Below are 21,140 nucleotides of genomic sequence, written 5' to 3' on the forward strand. Positions count from 1 at the left end.
CCCATAAACAGAGCTGATGGGATAAGACTCAGAGAAAGGCCAGGCCCTGGGACCCAGAGCATTGGCACTGAAGCTGTTCGAAGGAAGCCCCCACGCTGCCCCCATGGCTTTCCTGGTGGCTGGGACCCTGCAGGTGGCCTCACAGGTGGCCGATGCTCGGGAGAGCCTGGGAAGAAAGGTAGGCGCTGTCTGGCCTAGCCCATTGCTGGCTCCCAGTTGAGCCCCACCCTGGCCCAACTCTGGCCTTGCCTCCTCAGGGTAAGTACAGTGTGAAGGGTCCAAGGGTGGCCCTGGCCCTCTGCAGCCCTGAGGTGTCAGCCTCTACGGTCGCTCTCCTGGAGGGTGTGTTCCAGACCCTGGGCTTTGAGAGCTGCCAGAGGCAGAAGGCCTCCGTCCAGGTGAGCCCTCACCTGCTCCCCACCCCCACCTCTGCCCTCAGCCCCGCCTGGGGCCTCCCTGCACTCAGGCTGGCACTCGCTCCTGCCCCAGGGCTTCTGTGGGGAGCTGACGAGGTTCCGGGAGCGGCTGGATGCCCATGGGGGTCCAGTGGGCTGTGCTTTCATGGTCTTGGTGGCCGCCCCCCGGCAGCTGAGGCAGTCGCAGCAGCTGCTCCTGGAGCTGAGCCGCTGCAAGGCCCTATGGGGCCGCCCCAAGGTCTTCCTGCTGCTCTCCAGTGCTCCCGGGGGTGAGTGGGCCGGCCGGGGCCCCCAGGTTGGGGGCCGGATAGAGTGGGGGTGGGCAGGAGGGCTGAGACCTTCCGTCCAGGCCCATGTGCTGCTGCTTCTCCACCCAGCTGTCCCCGAGCCTGGGGCCTTCCTTGCCAGCCTGGGCGAGCTCTGCGGCCACCGTCCTCACTGGTCACTGCTGCAGCTGCTAACAGAGGTGAAGGCCCAGGAGGGGCGTCCCGGGAGGGGGACGACGGCGCCAATGTGTTCTCTAGGGGGCCAGGAAACCACCCAGAGGGAGGGCCGCCAGGTACTGGGGAGGCTGTGACCCTGGCCAAGGCCTGATCTCATCCCCACCTGAATCCATTACCCCCCTCATGTCACAGTAAGTCTTGTTGCCTACACATGGGCGTCAGCCTCTAAGCCTCACCTCCCATCCCCTCCCATGCCTGTCCTCAACCCACTGAGGGGACCCCAGGTTTTCCAGCATCTGCTCAGCTCTGTACCTTTGCCCAGGCTGCTCCCTCTGCTTGGAGTCCCACCCCCCTCACCCCATCATCCCAGCCTGGCACAGACCCTCCAGGCGTTGACTGTGCCCCTCATCACCCAAGGGTGGATACTTGAATTCCCATCCACTCCTGTTCACACTCACCTGGCCATGACGGTCCCATCAGACCTGTGGGGCCCTGGGGATCATGGTCTTGAGGTCCGAAGTTCTCACTGGGCAGCAGGTGGTCATTGGCTGACCCCAGAGGTAGGGTGGGCCCCAGCTCTGCTCCACAGTTCTCCCTAGGTGGTACCCACCCCATGGGCCTTCCTGGATGGGCCCTGACCCACTCTGAGAGCACCGTGCCTCCGTGCTGGGCTGGGAGCAGTGTGGCTAATGGCTGGGCCACTGTCTCCCTGCAGCCATCCACATCCTGGAATTCTGTGACCCTGAGCTTGACTAGGACCTCCCTCGGGCCTTCCCTTTCTTTCCTGTCTCCTCCTCCCTCCATTCTGGCAGGGGATCCCAAACAGCCTGGCCAAGCTGTGCCCTGGAGCCAGGGGCCCCCCATAACTGCACCTCACAGAGTGGCTGCCTGAAGAGTCCTCCGCCCCTAGGTCTTCTCCAGGACAGCTGAAGAGTCCGCAGGGTCTGCCTACTGCCCAGTGCTTCGGAGCTCCTTGCGGGGGGCACTGTGCCTAGGGAAAGTGGAGCCCTGGGGGCCCAAGGTGAGGGGGCAGGGCGGGGGTCCAACCACACGGCAGCAGTTCTGAATGGGATGGAGGTGCGGTGAGACCTGGGCGGGGGTGAGGAGCTGGGAGGTCCTCCGACTGCATTGAACCCACTTAGCCCTGTCTGTAGCCAGAGCCCGGCCCCAGCGCTCAGTATGACCTGTCCGGGGCCAGGGCCGCCCTCCTCCTGGCTGTTACCCAGGACCGGCCGGGGGCCCAGCACGATGTGGAGGCACTGGGGGGCTTGTGCCAGACCCTGGGCTTCGAGACCACCCTGAGGACAGACCCTACAGCCCAGGTGAGGGGAAGCCCAGAACCTCTGGAGGTGCTCCAAAGGAAGGGCACCCTGCACCCGGACCCTGGGGACTCTCTCCTGGGCCTCTTACCAATCGTGGGCAGGAAATGCACCCCCATCCTCCCTGTTGCATGCACACATCTATGCGAACCCACTTCCCTGCCCCTGGAAGTCCAGTCTCCCGGGCCCCTGCCACCTCCCACACTGGCCCCTGCTCAAGGCTCTAGCTGGACCCTCAGGTTTTTCCTGGGAGGGTCTCTGGTTCCTTCCCAGGCAGCTGCCGGCTCACTGCTCTCCCCTCACGGCCCTTAACTTTTTGGTGCAACTTCTCTGTGGCGATCGGAGAACCAGCTGCAGGAAGCTGGATCCATATCACCTCCAATGAGGCTGTGCTGGGTTTTGCAGCAGGGGGGTTGGCTAGAAAAAGGTCTTGCTCTCCCTGGGCCTGAGTCTGGCAGGAGGTGGGAGATAGTGTGGGTTGAGGGCTACAGAAACCACCCAGGAGGGGGATACCAGGTACTAGGGAGGCTGTGACACTGGCCCAGGCCCGATCTCATCCCCCCTCCCAGGCTTTCCAGGAGGAGATGGCCCAGTTCCGGAAGCGGCTGGACGCCCACAGGGGCCCCGTGAGCTGTGCCCTTGTGGCCCTCATGGCCCACGGGGGGCCTCAGGGGCAGCTCCTGGGGGCTGACGGGCAAGAGGGGCACCTGGAGATGCTTGTGCAGGAGCTGAGCCACTGCAGGGCACTGCGAGGCCGCCCCAAGATCTTCCTGCTTCAGGCTTGCCGTGGGGGTGAGCAGGCCCTGGGCCCGCCCTGGAGGCCTACCTCCTGCTGCCCTTCCTCTCCTCATCCTGCGCTCAGCCTCCCAGGACTTGCTGTTCACCTCCTCCAGAAAGCCTGAGCACTCCCCTTCTCCTGCCCACCTCCCAGCCTCTCCTAAAGGTCATGTCCATGAACCTGAGCCTTCACCCTCAGCATGTCATTCAGTGCTCTGTTTCCAGCCTGGCAGGCTGGCCCAGAAGCTCTGGGGGTTGGGAGCTAGAACCCTGGAAGCACCCTGGGGTGTCTTCTGAGTGAAAGGACCTGACTGTCCCCTCCGTCCCCAGGGCACAGGGATGCGGGCGTGGAACCTGCAGCTTTCCCTTGGTTCAGACGCTGGCTGCGGGCACCACCAGCCACCCCCTCCCAGGCCGATGTCCTTCACGTCTGTACTGATGTGCAAGGTGGGTCTGCCTACCAGAGGGCTTGGGTAGAGCTGGTGGGGAAGCTGCCAAGAGGGCGTTTCTGGGGCTTTGAGCTGGGATCCTGCTGTCACCTCCCTCCTCTCTTTGCCAAGAGGATAGGAAGGGAAACCTTCCTAAAGGGTAAGGACCTTTGAAAATTGAGAGTTTTTCCCCCTACTTGAGCCCGAAACAGCCCTGGAGACAGGAAGGGAAAATATCTCTTCTCAGGTAACACAGCTGGTAAGTGGCAGGGCTGAGATTTGAAACAGGATCTATGTTTCCTGCCTGGCACTCTTTCTACTGCCTTGTGTGCCCTTGAGCCAGACTTGAGGGGGCCCTCGGGGCAGGTGGAGTCCAAGGATGCTGGGTAAAAGGTGTTGGTCCCTCTTGTAGGCAGCTCCTCCAGGGGCCCCACTCCAGGGAGCCCTAACCAAGCAGATGTGCTGATGGTCTATGCAGCCGCTGAAGGTAAGGTCATCATGAAACCCAGTTACACAGAGGCCAACCTCCTGGCCAGAGATCCGAAGTGGCATTAGGGACATCTGGGGCTTGGCTGTTGGGGTGCAGCCCCATTGCAATTAAGCCATCTTCCTTCCATATTTACTATTTGTGACAATAGTAACATGGAGAGAACAAACTGAGGGCTGGCTCTGCTAAGCACTTGACTTGACTCCTCTCCTCTAGGTTGTAAGGTCCATGAGGGCAGGACAGTTCTGTCTGCCTCAGGGCCAAGCAAATAGTGCGTTCACAGTAAATGTTTCTTAGACATTGAATCCATGGTATATTCACGCCACGAACATTGAGCAACAACTTAATCCAGAAGCAAGAAGGTGCTGCTCCCTACCCCAAACCCTGGGGTCCTGTGTGCTTGCCGCCACTTCCACTAAAAAAAAGGCCCCTGGGGACTGGAAGGCAACTGGGAGGGGACCAGTTGTGACCTTCTGGCCCTGGTCCCCTGGCCTAGGCTGTGTGGCCTATCGGGATGAGAAGGGCTCAGACTTTATCCAGATGCTGGTGGAGGTCCTCAGAGCTGACCCCAAGGCAGACCTCCTGGAGCAGATGACTGAGGTGAGTTGGGGGGGTAGGGGGAGTGGCCTGGGGAGAGGGGCTGGATTCAGCCTTCTTCTCAGCTCCCATGTTCTGCTCACCTCCTAGTCATCCGTTTGCTGAAGGAGGAATTCCTTTGCCCTCAGAAACATGAGATGGTTGAACACACAACCCCTGACACTAGACAGACATGGCCAGCAGTTATTAGCCACGTATGCTCACAGCTGGGGGACAAGGCCACCTTAGGCCATGCAGGCCACTTGGGGTTGCCCTGGGGAGCAGAGAGAACCAGCAGGGGCTGCAGACACAGGCCCAGTAGATGCAGGATGTGGCGGTACTTGTTGGAATAATTTCACAGGTTGGCAGGGAACTGAAGCCCTTCAGGATGAGAGAGGGGGTGGAGGGCATCTGGTCTGGTTGGTGCGAGAACTAGCCGCGAGAGGGGCCTTCCCTGCTGGGTAGGGGGCACATCTAACAAGAGCAGGGGAAACTGAGGGGGCCTGTGAGCCCCAAAGATGTCAAGGCAGCACTTGAAACTTCTGGCCTCACAAGACACTGGGTGCCAGGCTAGGCGCGGGCGTGGGGAACCTGGCCGTCCTGACACAGGCTGAATGTGGTCCACACAGGTCAATCGGCAGGTGTGTGAGCTGGACGTGCTGGGTCCCGACTGTGATGAGCGCCGCAAGGCCTGTCTGGAGATCCGCAGCTCCCTGAGGCACCGGCTTTGCCTGCAGGTCTGACCGCACCGCGGCCACCCAGGAGTGCTGACAGTGGGGAGCCGCACACCAGCACCACCAGTGACCCCTTCCACCCCCTCGGTTTCCTCTCCTAAAAACAGCGATATAACACAGGAGGCTCGGCTGGCATGGAATAAACGTGGCGATCGCTGGACACGTGAATAGCGCCCGCACGCAGGGAACTAGGACAATAAGCGAGATGATGTATGGAGCGCCGGGCACTTCGGAGGCTGGGCCCATCGGGGGAAGAAGGGGCGCCTCCGGGACTAAGAAAGCCCCACATGGGCTAGGCGGCGCTGGATGTCCTGGGAAGGGGCAGCCCAGGGTCCACAGCACCCTCCCAGCACCCCCACCCCACCTGCACCGCACGCTGGGGCCGCGGTCGGGGTTGGATGGCAGGTTTGGTGATGCTGCGATAGAGGAAGCAAAGGGGCTGCGGGAGCGGCGGGCAGCCCCGCCCTAGCGTGGGCCTGGGGCTCGTGGGAGAAGAGATCAGGAGCCCTCGGGACAGGAGGGGCTTGGGCAGGGTCACGCGGGCTCGAACTCTGAGTTGCACGGCCACCTCAGCGGTGCTCAGTCGCGCTGCCCAGCTGCAGGCCCGGCTCACCCCGGAACCCCGGGGGTGGGGCGCCGGGCCAGTGTGCGCATGCGCACTTTGCGGTGGCACTGCGCAGGCGCTTGCAAAAGGTTTATGAGAAAAGCTGAGAGACCATCCTTCGCAAGGCCGCGTGGCCTAATGGATAAGGCGTCTGATTCCGGATCAGAAGATTGAGGGTTCGAGTCCCTTCGTGGTCGTTGCAGTGTTCAGTTTTCCTCCTTAAATTTAAAATTTTCCGTGTCTCCCAACCTTACGGAAGCCTAGGCCCCTCGGGCTGTCGCCCCTCAGATGCATCCCTGCTGCTAAGGGGCTCGGGACCCCAGGGTGAACCCTTGGGCACTGTGGGGAGACCTACGCTGATCAAGCCCGGGCGGACTGCTGACCCTAGAACCCCGGCATAAGTCCCAGGAGCCTAGGGGCGACTGGCTGCATTAATATAGTTCAGATGACTAGACTGAGACAGATGAGGGGTTGGACTTTTGCGGGGTGGCCCACCCTCAAGGGGTCAGGGGCATTTAAAAATATAGGATTATTGTGATAAAAAAGTTTTGGAAATAGATAGTAATGATGATGGTTGCGCAATACGGTAAATGTAACTGATGCCACTAAAATGTACACTAAAAATGGTCAAAATGGCAAATTTAATGTTATGCATATATTTAAACACTAAAATTTTTAAAAAATTATAATAGATTATTTCGATTTCTTGCAGTGAATATACCCTTAAATGATTCAGTTCAGTTCAGTTCAGTGGCTCAGTCGTGTCTGGCTCTTTTCGACCCCATGAATCGCAGCACGCCAGGCCTCCCTGTCCATCACCAACTCCTGGAGTTCACTCAGACTCATGTCCATTGAGTCAGTGATGCCATCCAGCCATCTCATCCTCTGTCATCCCCTTCTCCTCCTGCCCCCAATCCCTCCCAGCATCAGAGTCTTTTCCAATGAGTCAACTCTTCGCATGAGGTGGCCAAAGTACTGGAGTTTCAGCTTCAGCATCATTCCTTACGAAGAACACCCAGGACTGATCTCCTTTAGAATGGACTGGTTGGATCTCCTTGCAGTCCAAGGGACTCTTAAGAGTCGATTAGTGTGAATGTATATTTAAAATTTTAATGTAAAGAATATGCCCAGGATTGAGCCATCATTTTACCCAGAAAAAATGACTGTGCCTGCGGAACCAAGTTCTCACCAGGGAATTTCTGGCTAAGTGGAATGACCAAGGCGATGGGACCTTCTCTCCCCAGGAAGATGCTGGGGGAATGGCAGCTGAACGTGTACCCCAATGGAGGGCGCAATTAATCTTGAGGCCATGGGGAGTGTCATTGTCTCCTTTATCAGTTCCGTGATGTTTCAGTGGTTTGCTAAGGACTCATAAATAAAAAGAAGAGAAGTTTCACTAAGATAAACATTGTAATTATTTCCCCCACTTTTACTGAGATGTAATTGACATACAGCACTGTATGAGTTTAAGGTGTACAATATAATGATTCAATTTACATACATCACAATCATTATCACAATCATGGTTTAGTGACCATCCATCATCCTTGTGATGAGAACTCGGGATTTACTCTTAACTCTAAAGATGAGCTCTTCTGACACAGCAGTGTTAATTATCTTTATTATGTTCTACACTGCATTTCTAGTACTTCCTTATACCTGGAAGTTTGTACCTTTTGACTACCTTCATCTAATTCTGCTCGCGCCTCCCCCCGACCCCACTTCTGGTAACCACAATGACAAATATCTTTGAGAGGGGAAAGAATACCCATCTTCCGATAGGAGAGTAAAAGCCGGGCTCTCTGATATTACAGTTCCACACTGTACACACTGAGCTAGGTGGGCATATACAGAGCCATCACGGAGGGTCCTTAGGACAAAGACCTAAGACCACTGGGCTCTGCTAAAAACCGCCTAGATTTGGGACTAGATTTGAAAACACTCTTGGTCTAAGAAGCAACGTGGGGAGGAGAATGAAGGTCGTGACCGACGCTTTTCCCAAGCTCCCGGCTGTGCCCTCTCTCCCCTTCGCGCCTACATTTTGCCTAGCGAACTCCTTCTTGATGCTAGTTCTCCTAAAGACGTAGTTCTCCTAGAGGACGTAGATTCTCCTAAAAGGGGGAAAGAGCTCGTCCGGAATTTGATGCCCAGACCTTCTGCACCCTAAGCGAGGATAGGATCCCAGTCATGACCGCGGAGCTAACTGCTGCCTTAGGTCTTTGAGCAGTTGCCTTCGCGCGTGCGCAGTCTCCCTGGGGGTCCTGGGATGCTCGGGGGCGGGCGGGATCTGAGCGGATGCACCGGTCGCATATGGTTGTCAGGAGGACCAAAATCAGGCCAAGCTGGAGCCAGGACGCTGTAGGGAACCTCGGGAAGGTGAGAGAGAGACTGGTCTAAGACTGTCGAAGACGGTCCTTCGTCAGCCCCGGTGGCCTAATGGATAAGGCATTGGCCTCCTAAGCCAGGGATTGTGGGTTCGAGTCCCACCCGGGGTAGGAGAAGTTGTATTTTAAACCTTCTAGAGGAGGTGGGTGAGGAAAGTTAAATGAAGCCGGCTGTCTACTTACCCGAGTGGGAAATTAAGGCCCCCAAGGGGTTACTCAGCCTGCAGTCACCAGCGAGTTTTAATTTTCCCATAAACACATGCACATTTTCAGATGTCAGAGGAGTGCTTCCATTCTCTACGAGATTTTAACAACCGTCCATTCTACTTGATATAGAAATAATTATTCATTTTTCTAGATGTATTAATTGTGTTGTGGTTACTTATATTTTTAAAAAGTCTTTATTTTTTATAAACACAGCCAGTTATTTAGAGATTAAATTATATGACAGCCAATGTGCTTTAAAATAGTGGGCTGGGTAGTGACTACAGTTAATAGTATTGTACTGTATACAGGAAATTTGCAAAGAGAGATCTTAAGCGTTTTTATCACACACATCAGGTAACATGTGAGGTGATGGATGTGTTAATTAACTTCACTGTGGTAAATATTTTACGATGTAAATGTGTATATCAAACTGTCATTGTATACCTTCAATATACACCATTTTTATTTGTCAGTTATATCTCAGTAAAGCTGAAAAAAAAAAGATAATGGACCGGATCAAGGTATACACAAAACAAGTTTTTCTATGAGGTGATGTCTTAACTGAACACATTATACTAGTTTTCTCTGCTTTAGTTCTTGCTTGAAATAGTCCATAATGAAGTTTTCTCTTTTTTTAATCCATGCAATATATGCCTTCATCCTCAAGGTAAAAATCTCCCAAATTTCAGGGCATAGTGGAGAGTAAAATTAGAAACCTCCTCTACTGCATACCCACAGAGGAGATGATCACTGAGGCTTTGTCATATATATAGATGCAAAGATATTACTTTGCCGTCAAAGGTCCTTATAATCAAAGCTGTGGTTTTTCCAGTAGTCATTTATGGATGTGAGAGTTGGACCATAAAGAAAGCTGAGCACTGAAGAATTGATGCTTTTGAACTGTGGTGTTGGAGAAGACTCTTGAGAGTCCCTTGGACTGCAAGGAGATCAAACCAGTCCATCAGAAAGGAAATCAGTCCTGAATATTCATTGGAAGGACTGATGCTGAAGCTGAAGCTGCAATACTTTGGCCACCTGATACAAAGAACTAACTCATTGGAAAAGACCCTGATGCTGGGAAAGAGTGAAGGCAGGAGGAGAAGGGGACGACAGAGAATGAGATGGTTGGACGACACCACCAGCTTGATGGGCATGAGTTTGAGCAAGCTCTGGGAGATGATGATGAATAGGGAAGCCTGGCGTGCTGCAGTCCATGGGTTTGCAAAGTGTTGGACATGACTGAGCGGCTAAACTGAATTGCTCTATCTCATGGGCTTCCCCGGTGACTCAGTGGTAAAGAATCTGCCTGCAATGCAGAAGCTGCAGGAAATATGGGTTCGATCCCTGGGTTGGGAAGATCCCCTGGAGATGGGAATAGCAACCCACTCCAGTATTCTTGCCTGGAGAATCCCATGGTGGTCCATAGCATCACAAAGTCCATAGGGAGGTCAGACCCACCTCCCAGAATATTGGAAATAAAAGCAAAAATAAACAAATGGGCCCTAATTAAAATTAAAGGCTTCTGCACAACAAAGGAAACTCTAAGCAAGGTGAAAAGACAGCCTTCAGAATGAAAAAAATAATAGCAAATGAAGCAACTGACAAAGAACTAATCTCAAAAATATACAAGCAATTCCTGCAGCTCAATTCCAGAAAAATAAACGACCCAATCAAAAAATGGGCCAAAGAACTAAACAGACATTTCTCCAAAGAAGACTTACAGATGGCTAACAAACACATGAAAAGATGCTCAACATCACTCATTATCAGAGAAATGCAAATCAAAACCACAATGAGGTACCATCTCATGCCGGTCAGAATGTCTGTGACCCAAAAGTCTACAGGCAATAAATGCTGGAGAGGGTTTGGAGAAAAGGGAACCCTCTTACACTGTTGGTGGGAATGCAAACAAGTACAGCCACTATGGAGAACAGTGTGGAGATTCCTTTAAAAACTGGAAATAGAACTGCCTTATGACCCAGCAATCCCACTGCTGGGCATACACACCGAGGAAACCAGAATTGAAAGAGACACGTGTACCCCAATGTTCATCGCAGCACTGTTTATAATAGCCAGGACACGGAAGCAACCTAGATGTCCATCAGCAGACGAATGGATAAAAAAGCTGTGGTACATATACACAATGGAGTATTACTCAGCCATTAAAAAGAATACATTTGAATCAGTTCTAATGAGGTGGATGAAACTGGAGCTGATTATACAGAGTGAAGTAAGCCAGAAAGAAAAACACCAATACAGTATACTAACACATATATATGGAATTTAGAAAGATGGTAACGATAACCCTGTATGCAAGACAGCAAAAGAGACACAGATGTATAGAACAGTCTTTTGGACTCTGTGGGAGAGGGAGAGGGTGGGAGGATTTGGGAGAATGGCATTGAAACATGTATAATATCATATATGAAATGAAAAAAAAAAGAAATTGTATGATAATATATCTGATACAAATTTAAAAAATAAAGTAAAAGCAAAGTCCATAGGGTCACGAGGAGTCGTACATAGCTGAAGCGACTATATATATATAGTATAAATGCACATAGTTCCCTTTTTCCTTTTAAAGACCATGAACGAGAGTCTTCTGATCCTCCAGCTCTGGGCTGCCTTCTCCTACTTTCCCAGGCACCTGGGGTCCTGTCATCCCTTCTCAAATCAGGAACTTCATCTCAATGCAGCATCTCCCACCATCATATGTGGCCTGCCGAGAACAGTGACCGCAGAGCGATCCAAGCTGCCAGTGTTTCCCTCTCTGACGTCTCTCCCTGCCTTATGGAAGGGAGTGTCCTCGGGGCCCTCTCGGTGGGGTGGTGGGTGTGCTCATAAATATGGCGGACTCGCTGAAGCACTTCTAACTTGCAGAGTCTGAGTTCCTTTCTTTACATGATGCCAGGGACAGTCTTGAATCCTAATCCCCTTAAACATAGGCCACCACTGAGTTCAGTGCTTAGCCAACCAACCAAGAGACACTCAGCTGCATGAATAACATTTAAACACGGGCTTTAGCCACTCCTTTGCAGTCAGCCTGCTCTCATGTTTCAGGAGTGTATTATCCTCTGTCATTTAATAAAAGATCTTTCTGCTAAAAAAAAAATTAAGAAATAAACACAGGCTTGCTGGGACATACGCCCAGAGCAATAACTTCACTAGATTCAAAAATCACATCCCATTGTCTTTATCCTAACATCCTCAGATCCATTCCCACACACATTCCCTAGTTTTCTGCCAGCATCATTCTTTTGGCATATGAATGAGTTCCTCCCAGGCCAGCCTTTTGTACTTGTTCCTGCAGCGTGCTGATCTAACTGTAGTTATGGGACAACCAGCGTTAGAGGGTAACAAGGCTGGCTGGTGTGGGCTTTGAGGAGAACTCTCCTCCCCTTGCAAGACAACCACTCCAGGTGAGATTTTTATGGTATATTCAAACAGAGGAAAGCTACTTTCCCCACATATCAGAGAACAGTCTGCTTTCACTGGCAAGGGAGACTCCAGGTGACTCAGGGGTTCAAGATCTTAGCTTAGTCCAAGACCACCTAAACTTCCCCAGGCATTGGCTCCTTCGTAGTCAATGCCCTTCCTTTCACCAAAAAGGTCTCTCGAGGCTGTGAGCTCAACTGACAGTGTCATCCTGCCATATACGTTATTCAGTTATGTGTTTCATTTTCAGCAATGTCAGCCCTGCAGCTATACGATTATTTTATGGCTGACAGAAAATATCCCTGGATCTCTGGGCATGACTTAGGCTGAAAGTTTAAAGGCCTGATCTTGTCATTTTCTTTCTTCAAACAAACAGGCGCACCCAGGGGAGTCCTTCCCACATCACAGTCCTTGTGGTCACCTGCTGCAACAGTCACGTGTGTGGTCCCCCAGGGCACCTGCTTCTGTCGGCACTTCATCATAATCAACCACGTGATAGGCGGCTTGATCACAGTGCTGCTGCATGTCAGGAGTTACCAGTTTCCCATTTTCCACTGGCAAGGAGCTCAAGTCCAAATTCATTACCAAACCAGGGTCCAGGCAGCAGTCAATAAACCCTCCAGTGGGAGGGTGGGAGTAATGGGAAGAGGTTGTTATAAGGATACAAAGTTTTAATTATAAGATGAATAAGTTGTGGCGATCTGATGTACAGCATGGCAACTATAGTTAATAATACCTTATTGTATACCTGAAATTGTTAAATGTAGACCTTAAGTGTTCTCAACACACACACACAAAAGGTAATTTTGTGAAGTGATGGGTGTGCAGCTCGGCATGTGGGATCTTAGTTCCCCACAATGTTCATGAGCTGAACACCCACCCCACGACTCCCATCCCTCACGCTGTCTTTAAAACCTTTCCCTGAAAGCCATCTCTGGAGTTTGAGCCTTCTGAGCACTAGCTGCCTGGACTTCTTGCTTAGAGTCTATAATAAACTCCTTCACCACGACTCAGCATCAGTAGATTGGCTTTGCTGCACGAGGCTAAGCCGACTCAAGTTTGGTTCCGTAACAATCTCATTCTTAGAGTGTTTCCAACTATTTTATGACATATTTCCTAGAAAAGCTGAGACAGGGATTTTTGTGTAATCGGTTCGTGAAGGGAACACTCCGAGGAGGCATCTGTAAGGGAGAGGAGGACACAGGATAGACAAATGGGCTAGTTTTTAAATTTATCTTTCCGGCTTCATTGTGGGAGCCAGTTCTTTACAATCAGTCATAATCTCTCCCTAACTTCCCCCAGAAAGACAGACTATAACAGAACTCTGATGAGTACAGTGGGGTCCGCCTCTTTTGGATGAGTAGGGTGCCCCAATCCACCCACCAAGAGAGACACGACCTGGCAGGCACCTCCCCAAGCCCTCTTCTGCTTCCCTCTTACCCCCACCTTGGAACCTAGATCCCAGATGACTCAACATCCTGAGAGCCTCAGGAGTGGCATCACTAAACTTTCCAGCTCCCCTGTCTCACTCTCAGAAAGAAGTCACATCCTCACTGCTGCTTCTTGGGGAGCGGGGGACCTCACCTCTAACTGAGGTATCCCATGACTTCCTGCTTTCTTTCTACTTCATAAAGGAGATGAGGGGCTCCCTTCCCTGCTCATCTCCCCCAGGAGGGAGGAAAGCCGCAGCGGATGCAGGTGGGGACACACAGGGTGGGAGGAGGCGAGGCTCCTGGCTGGGGATCACCCCTGGATACAGACGGAGCACCGTATAGGTCCCCGCGCAGGGCCAGAGTTAGCTGAAAATCCATCTCCAGGTCTCCGCTTGTTGCTGTCGTTCAGTTTGTAGAACTGAGACTGATCTCATAAGAAAGTGGGTTCGAGTCCTAGTTTTGGGGGCAATTCTTGGCCTTGCCGGGATCTCAGGAATTGCAAGAAAATTCCTAGAGGAAGACCCCGTGTGCCGTAACTAAGACCTACTGCAGCCAAATAAAAAAAAATTTAAGTTCCTAGAAAAGGATCACTAAGTTTCAGCTTTTAAATTCCAAAACACATATAATGAAATGAAAATGAAACGAGATGCTCTGCTGAGACTCAGTGTGCCAGTCTCCCTGGTCTAGCAACTTCGAACTCTGAAGGAAGCCCCGTGGGAAGAGAATTAGTTTATATGGACCTTGTCACTCTCTAAAATCACTTTTGTGTCCCTCTCTAGAATCACTTTTATTTAGCTGTAAAGCCCTAGGGGCAAAAGCTGCGCCCAACGTGGGGCTCGAACCCACGACCCTGAGATTAAGAGTCTCATGCTCTACCGACTGAGCTAGCCGGGCTCTTGCAGGGCGGTGAGCTAACAGTTCTCCTGAACTTCGCTGAACCTAAAACTGGTAGGGACGCGCTCTGAATCCCGCACACACCGCCTCCCTCTGTTAGGGTGTGGGAGGCGCGGGGTTTCAATCACCGGCGATTTCTCATTTTCAAACTCTCACTCCCTTTCAGGAGAGGGAGCATGGCAATCCACTCCAGGATTCTTGCCTGGAGGATCCCAGGGTCGGTGAGCCTGGTGGGCTGCTGTCTATGGGGTCGCACAGAGTTGGACACGACTGAAGCGACTTAGCAGCAGCAGCAGCAGCAACAGCAGCAGCAGCAGCATTAAGCCGATTGGGAAGGCTTGATGGCCTCGCCTCCGGGACAAGGCGGAGTGGAGGTGGGGTGGGGGGATGTGGACCCCTTGCTCGTGCAAAAATTTGGAGCAGCTGCGCTTCGGGGAGAAGTGAGCACCACCCCCAGTTCTGACCCCTACATCAGGTTCCAGATCCGTGAGGGTTTCCTGCGGCCGAGCCCAGACCAGGAGGGACCCGGAGAAGCTTGAGGGTCACCCCGGACCGGCCGGTTGGGAGGTGGCCGAGTCTCATTCTCCTTGTGTCGCATGTTGGGGGAAATTTCTGTCCTGGGGTCCACCATGGGAGACCGCATTCGCCCGGCCGCACGGTCCCTCCCCGCTCCTCCTTGTCGCCTGCCCCCTCCTCTAGCTGCTGCGGACTGGGTGGCCCTCGTGGCCGGGGAGTGGGGGCGGGGGTCTGGCTCCGAGGCCCTGGGGCCCGAGCGCGCGGGAGCCCCTCACCCCGAGATTCCGGCCGCGCTGCTCCTCCTCTCCTCGAATCGAAACCAAAACCATCCCCAGGATCTGGCCGCGGACTTTCAGCCCGGGATCCAAGGGCGGAGCCGCGATCTCAGGCCTCCAAGGACAGGCACCAGGAGCCACCGTGGCACCGGCTCGTTGGTCTAGGGGTATGATTCTCGCTTTGGGTGCGAGAGGTCCCGGGTTCAAATCCCGGACGAGCCCAGATGCTTTTTTCCCCCCCTTTTCCCAGACACCAGCTAGTTTTCGGTTTGAAGACTCCGGAACTCTGCGGAATCCCGAGCGACTGAATCGTGGTTCCCGCCGGCCGCGATCCGATCGTCCGCACTCGGTTCCGTTCTGCCAAGTGGCCGTCACTGCGCTGGGGTCGCACGCAGGGGCGGCGGCCTCCTCGAGCTCTGGGTCTGGCGCTGGGGGAGGAGACCGAGATGGGTCAGCCTCGGCTCTCGGGAGACCAGCTCCGTGTGCCAGACGGTCACTGGACTGGGTGATGGTGTGACTTGGGGCGTGTGTTTATACTTTGGGTAATAAACTCAAATTTTATGACCCAAGTAAAGGACAAGCCCACGTTTCAATGTCTTTCCTGTTTGAGGGGCTGCCCAAAGGGGCTTCCATGACCCAGGCAAGGAAGGAAACCGCGGAGGAGACTAAGCATTGGGCCGCAAAAGACCACCAGCCTCCACCCGGGTCCGGGGGGCGGTGCTCCAGACACCGGGTCTCCTCTCCTCCTAGAAGAACCGCGGTGTTTTCATAGGTTTTATTATTATTTTCTGAGGCCAACAGGCCAAGCCACTGAGAAGTTGGCTTATCACAGTTTCCAAGAGGAGGCGGCACGTCCCCGTGGGGGGAGGGGGGGACGGGGACGCGCCAGTGTCGACAGGAAGGAGAAGAAATGTGGGCAGGACACTTTCTTGTGGTTTCAGGGAAGGTGAAACAGGTCAGGCAGGGAAGACAGGTTTAAATGGCTGGCTGAAATAAGCTCAGTGGGCTCGCGGGCACAGGTGCTGTCCCTGGTTGCCTGTTTCCTGGCCTTGAGGTGATTCTGCAGGTGGATTGTGGCCCAGAGGGTGAGAGTTTGATAAAAACAGGTGGTCGTGGGCTGTGGACCCTGGATTGGTTGGTTTACTTTTGAAAAATGCCTGCTGACCGAGGAATTGTTTGCTGTCTCGAAGAACTGACCAGATCGGTGGGTCTGGAAGATCCCCTGGAGTAGGGAATGGGAACCCACTCCGATATTCTGGCCTGGAAAATTTCCACGGATGGAGGAGCCTGGCGGGCTACAGTCCATGGGGTCGCAAAGAGTCCAACACGACTGAAAACCTGGGCACAATTGACCAGGGAGGAAGGTTCAAGAGGGAGGGGACATATACACTCATGGATGATTCATGTTGATGAATGGCAGAAACCAACACAACACTGTAAAGCTATTATCTTCCAATTAAAAATTCAAGAATAAAATTTTAAAATGTAAAAAAAAAAAAAAAAAAAAGAATTGACCAACCTTGGGAGAGGCCTTTGCTTCAGAGAGCAAGGCTCCAGACATCTAAACAACAAAATACAGAAAAGACATGGCTGATACAGGAAGGGACTGAGACTTTGGTTGGAATCTGAGGGCTCCCAGTCTAGGCGGCTTTCTGATTGCAGACCCAGAGTCGGGCCTCCCCAGGGTATTAAGGCACAGAGCCCCTGCCAGGCGAGCTGCCACAGGGCCAGAGCTGCCCAGCACGTGCAGAGGGGGCAGGGGGCTGGTGACCCTCTTCTCTGATCTAATCGCCCCAGTTTCTCTGGTTAAGCCTGGAGTCTTGCATGTTCGGTGCCCCTTTCATGCCTCCTGACTCTCACGTTGGAGAAGGAAATGGCAACCCACTCCAGTACTCTTGCCTGGAGAATCCCATAGACGGAGGAGCCTGGTGGGCTGCCATCTATGGGGTGGCACAGAGTTAGACACGACGGAAACGACTTAGCAGCAGCAGCAGACTCTCAAGTCTCCTAGTGACTGCATTTCCTGAACAGAACCTTGGGTCCCATCTGGGTGTCCAGGGAGGCCTCTCTGGCCTTTGAGGCCTAGTGGGCGTCAACCAGGGTAACCAGGCTCCTTGGCCAGCACTTTGTTCCCCCACAGACAGAACCTTTCACGACTCCCATTCCTTGAAGGGAAACCACCACTGCCTCCAGCAGCAGGTCCACTCCTCTCTGTGTTGGGGTGCCCCTCCCTCCGACCTGCCTCAACCCCCTCCCAACTTGGGCACCCAAGGTCTGCTGTCCTCTACAGCGAGCCCTGAGTCTCGGTCCCGCCTGCAGCTGGGGTCTGACTGTCATCTGTCCAAGGAACAGGAAGCGAGCACTGCAGAAGAAGCTCCCTGTGGAGCTTTTTGGCATCAAATCCCCAAGGAGCCCCGTTGCTTTTTCTGGTCACTTTAGGGCTGAAACAGAATGCCTGGCAGAGCGGGTGTGGGTCCTGGGCCTGTGAGAATGGATCATGGGGCAGGCGCAGTGGGTGGTGGACCCAGACCCGCTGGATGCGAGTGGCCAGAACAGGCCTGGGCACTGAGGTCAAGTGTCCGTGTGTGTTCCTTGGACAGGGAGGCACCATGACCCAGGTCACACCAGTGGAAACAGCATCTTGGGGCATCTTTTCTGAGCAACTTCCTCCCTTATTCCTTTACTCCCTACTTAAACCCCCACTCATCGGTGGGGCCCCTTCCTGGCTGCGGTCTGCACTGGGATTCGAGTCTGGAACTCTGGAGGCGGTTCTCCGGGCTGGACCAGCTGTGGGACCGGCAACCCCTCGACAGGTGTTTCCAGTGGGTGCTGGGGGAGCCAGGCAGTCCCGGAGGTGTCTAGGAGCCCGCGACGTCAAGGACGGGATCCGAACTCTACTCCCAGCTTCATTCTGCAGCCCAGGCCTCAGCCTGGTGACAGAGGCGATCTGGGGGCACTGATTGCCTCAGTTTTCCTGGTACAGAGAAGGATAGGGGAGGAGCCGAACCCTCCAAAACCTGCATTGGAACTCACCAACTTGCAGCCTCAGCTTGGGGCAATGCGGAAAGGCCCATGTCCCCCCACCCCCTACTCCCACCCCAGTCCACGGAACCAAATCCTTCCACTCACGACACTCACGGAGAAAAGGGAACCATCCATGGACTGAGGAAACAGGGACAGTCCCGGACCAGGGAGGACAGAGCCAGGTTGAGTTCAGCAGGAGGGGAGGAGGCTCCCACCATGCGGCTCGTTGGTCTAGGGGTATGATTCTCGCTTAGGGTGCGAGAGGTCCCGGGTTCAAATCCCGGACGAGCCCTGCTTTTAATAACCGGCTGTGTCCCGGGGACTCACTGTTGTCACATTCACCGGATATGGCTATTCCCACCTCAGCTGTCATCCTCATCCTTCCGAGCAGTGGTCTGGATTGCTCAGATCTATGGGGCCACTCCTGGTAGGAAGAACATGGAACTCGGTTCTCCCCTGACTCCCAAAAGAGCATCCTGGTGTAAGCTGAGCTTTTTATGACCGTGGACATGTTGTCCGGCAGATGCAGAGATAATAGTAGCTGGCTCGCTCGCTCCCCTAAATTAACCAAAGGAAAAACTGGTGGGTGGGTTTGGTTTAGAAGCCAGGTTCAAATCTTTAATGGATCTATTTCTAGGGTTCCTTTGGTTAAAGAAGTTGAGGAACCTGGTGAGTTAGCGGATCCACTGTAAGGAGTGGACACTTCGGGCGTATGAGAGCTTGGGCAGGGTGGCATGGTGCAAAGGCACAGGCTGTGTGACTTCACCTTTGGTGCATTTTGTTCCTACACACCTAGAGATCCTGTCAAAAAGACGCCCAACGTGGGGCTCGAACCCACGACCCTGAGATTAAGAGTCTCATGCTCTACCGACTGAGCTAGCCGGGCACATGTGTGGGGAAGACTCCAGCCAAGCTTCGGAACTTGACTGGCTGTGGATCATCCCAAATGACTGGGTGGGGTACGTCCCTGGGTCAGCAGGGATGTGGAGTCCTCTCAGGGCTTTCTGTGTGTTTAGACTGCCCAGAATTCTCCGAATCCCCAGCAGGAAGGCAGCCTTGTGGGGGGTGGGGTGGGGGTAGGGGGGAGTGGGGGGAAGTGGGAGGGGGGAGGGGGAATGGGGGAGTCAGGGAAAGTGGGGGGAGTCGACGGGAGTAGGGGGGCTAGGATAGAGTGGGGGACATGTGGGGTGAGATGCCACACTGACAGAGGGACAGACAGACAGCTGTTCAGCAGCCACCAGGAGCCCTGCAACTGGTACAGAACTGAGCGTGGACCTGCCCAAGGCAATCCTGATACCCCTGGACGAGGGGACCAACTGAAATCGGGCAACAGCAAGGGACCCACCACTGCATTTGCACAAACAAACCCGTGAACTGAAAAGAACTGTTAGACATGCTGGATTCTACTGGGTTCTATGTTCACATAACACCATCCATGCTGCCTGCACATTATCTAAAATAAACTTTTTTTTATTTAAAGTTTTATTTTGCCCCAACCCTTCTCGGTCTGTCCTTTGGGTGATCTTGAATTGTTGGAACCAAGGACCTGGTGGTGGATTGCTGGAAGGGGTTGGAGACCCCGGGGCACCCACCAGGACACCTACCCTGCTCACTCCTGTTTTGGCCAGTCTCCCGGGATTCAGAATCAGAAGTGAGGTGGCCCTGGAGGAAGAAAGCAGATGCTTGTCCCGCACTCGTGAGACCTGTGTAGGTTGAGGATGAGGCTACCCTGCCACATCCCCCTCCCAGCTTGCCTCTCTAGAGCAGAAAGCTACTTCAGATATACAGTGGACTGGGAGTGATGGCAGAGGTTATCTGCTCCCCCCCCTCCCGCTACCCCAAATTCTGGAGACAGGGTGCCTCTGAGAATTTTCTGAGGATTCCCTGAGATTTCAGACTCCACCAGTCCCCATGTGCAGAGCTGGCCTGCATCCTGAAACCAGCCAGCCAAATGCAAAGGGAAGTTAGGAGGCAGCAGGAGCCTGCAGGCACCGAGCACCATAGAATACTGTGGGGCCATCCTTAATGCTGTTGGATGTGCACATGGCATTAAATTATTTTAAAATGGAGGACTTAATTTGTAGAGTTAAGGAAAAAAACGTTTACGGGTGAAACAATGTCATACACAGGTTTCAAATATGCACAGAGATAGGGGACGCTCCGGTGTGTGTAGGGGTGAGGGGTTATGTGATTCTGCTTCTTTTTTTTTTTTTCAAAACTTTATAAGTAAGGTTTATTTTGAAAACTTTATTCTTTGATCAAAGAATGGAGAGGTGCAAGTACATTCTTTCTAAATTTTATTTATTTTTTTAATCCACCGGAAACTTTCAGTGATTTCATTTCTTTTTTTCCTTTTTTAGTTACTATTTCTTCTAACACTGTTTAGCCCCATCTTTCTCTTCTTAGGTCTTCAAGACTCCAATATTATATATTTTGTTAAAGCCCCACCAAGCCTTGAGGCTCTGTTACTTGGTTTATTTTTTTAAGTTTATTTTCTCTTTTTTTCAGATTGGGTAACATCTATTGTTCTATCTTCAACTGATTCTTCTGTTGATCCTGCCATTGCCTGTCAATTAAGTTTTTTATTTTGATTATTGTATGTTTCAGTTCTAAGCTTCTCAGTTGGTTATTTTTTATCTATTTATTTGAGACTTTCACTTTTTAAATTTGTTTTAAGTGGCTTGTAATTGCTCTTGAAGCATTTGCACATGGCTGCTCAACCACTTTTACCTTCCTTGGCTGATGGTTCCAACATCTGAGTCAGCTTCTCTTGATTGCCATTTCTCCTTCAAGTTGGCATTTTTCTGGTTCTCAGTTTGATCAGTGATTTTCAATTGCATCTTGGAGTTTCAGCATTATGTTATGAGACTCTAGATCTCATTTAAATTTTCTGGATTAGCAGCCTTCTCTGACAAGGCGCCCTGCGGTAGGGAAAGAGGGAGTCACCCTGTTGCTGTCTGGTGAGGGCAATTCCCACAGGATGGGACCTGCTGGGTCCCACACTGCTGGGCTGGAGTGAGAGTTCATACTGTCCACTAGGCTTCCGCCGATGAGCCCTTGTAGGAGGCAGGAGGGGCGCCTCCTACTGCTCCCCTCGTGGACAAAGAGAAGGTTGGGGGGAACGTTAATGTCCATCATTAGAAGCTGGATTAAAGCAGGGCGGGGGAAGGGGGGACGCTGCTACTAGG

General features: G+C 52.8%; 2 protein-coding genes and 6 non-coding genes across 11 annotated transcripts; 6 read left to right on the forward strand and 2 right to left on the reverse strand.

Annotated features, from left to right (window-relative positions):
* Positions 1 to 3: 3 nt before the first annotated feature.
* On the forward strand, positions 4 to 7,190 carry LOC101120797 (caspase-14). Of its 4 annotated transcripts, XM_042239745.2 has the most exons (12): positions 4 to 178; positions 258 to 398; positions 490 to 685; positions 794 to 882; positions 1,770 to 1,880; positions 2,014 to 2,181; positions 2,748 to 2,970; positions 3,286 to 3,402; positions 3,796 to 3,870; positions 4,367 to 4,470; positions 5,076 to 5,183; positions 5,288 to 7,190. In XM_042239745.2, the coding sequence occupies exons 1-12, from the start codon at positions 104 to 106 to the stop codon at positions 5,321 to 5,323; spliced, it is 1,443 nt and encodes a 480-aa protein (XP_042095679.1). In that variant the 5' UTR covers positions 4 to 103; the 3' UTR covers positions 5,324 to 7,190. The 4 variants fall into 4 exon arrangements, 3 of the variants coding, with proteins under 3 accessions (XP_042095679.1, XP_042095678.1, XP_042095680.1); XM_042239744.2 differs by having other exon boundaries at positions 490 to 882; XR_006057839.2 differs by lacking the exon at positions 4,367 to 4,470 and having other exon boundaries at positions 490 to 882.
* TRNAR-CCG (transfer RNA arginine (anticodon CCG)) lies at positions 5,909 to 5,981 on the forward strand. Its single transcript has one exon. It is a non-coding gene; the product is annotated as a tRNA-Arg (tRNA).
* Positions 7,009 to 15,517, forward strand: LOC121817913 (uncharacterized). The gene is made up of 3 exons (XM_042240666.2): positions 7,009 to 7,075; positions 14,629 to 15,095; positions 15,179 to 15,517. Exons 1-3 carry the CDS (start codon positions 7,009 to 7,011, stop codon positions 15,443 to 15,445), a joined length of 801 nt encoding a protein of 266 aa, XP_042096600.1. The 3' UTR covers positions 15,446 to 15,517.
* TRNAR-CCU (transfer RNA arginine (anticodon CCU)) lies at positions 8,207 to 8,279 on the forward strand. The gene has a single exon. It is a non-coding gene; the product is annotated as a tRNA-Arg (tRNA).
* Positions 14,065 to 14,137, reverse strand: TRNAK-CUU (transfer RNA lysine (anticodon CUU)). Its single transcript has one exon. It is a non-coding gene; the product is annotated as a tRNA-Lys (tRNA).
* On the forward strand, positions 15,079 to 15,150 carry TRNAP-UGG (transfer RNA proline (anticodon UGG)). Its single transcript has one exon. It is a non-coding gene; the product is annotated as a tRNA-Pro (tRNA).
* Positions 15,518 to 18,172: 2,655 nt separating the features above from the next.
* Positions 18,173 to 18,244, forward strand: TRNAP-AGG (transfer RNA proline (anticodon AGG)). The gene has a single exon. It is a non-coding gene; the product is annotated as a tRNA-Pro (tRNA).
* A 521-nt stretch (positions 18,245 to 18,765) lies between these two features.
* TRNAK-CUU (transfer RNA lysine (anticodon CUU)) lies at positions 18,766 to 18,838 on the reverse strand. The gene has a single exon. It is a non-coding gene; the product is annotated as a tRNA-Lys (tRNA).
* Between the last annotated feature and the right edge of the window lie 2,302 nt (positions 18,839 to 21,140).

This window comes from Ovis aries, chromosome 24, assembly GCF_016772045.2.
Source record: "Ovis aries strain OAR_USU_Benz2616 breed Rambouillet chromosome 24, ARS-UI_Ramb_v3.0, whole genome shotgun sequence".
In the NCBI taxonomy this organism is placed as follows: domain Eukaryota; kingdom Metazoa; phylum Chordata; class Mammalia; order Artiodactyla; family Bovidae; genus Ovis; species Ovis aries.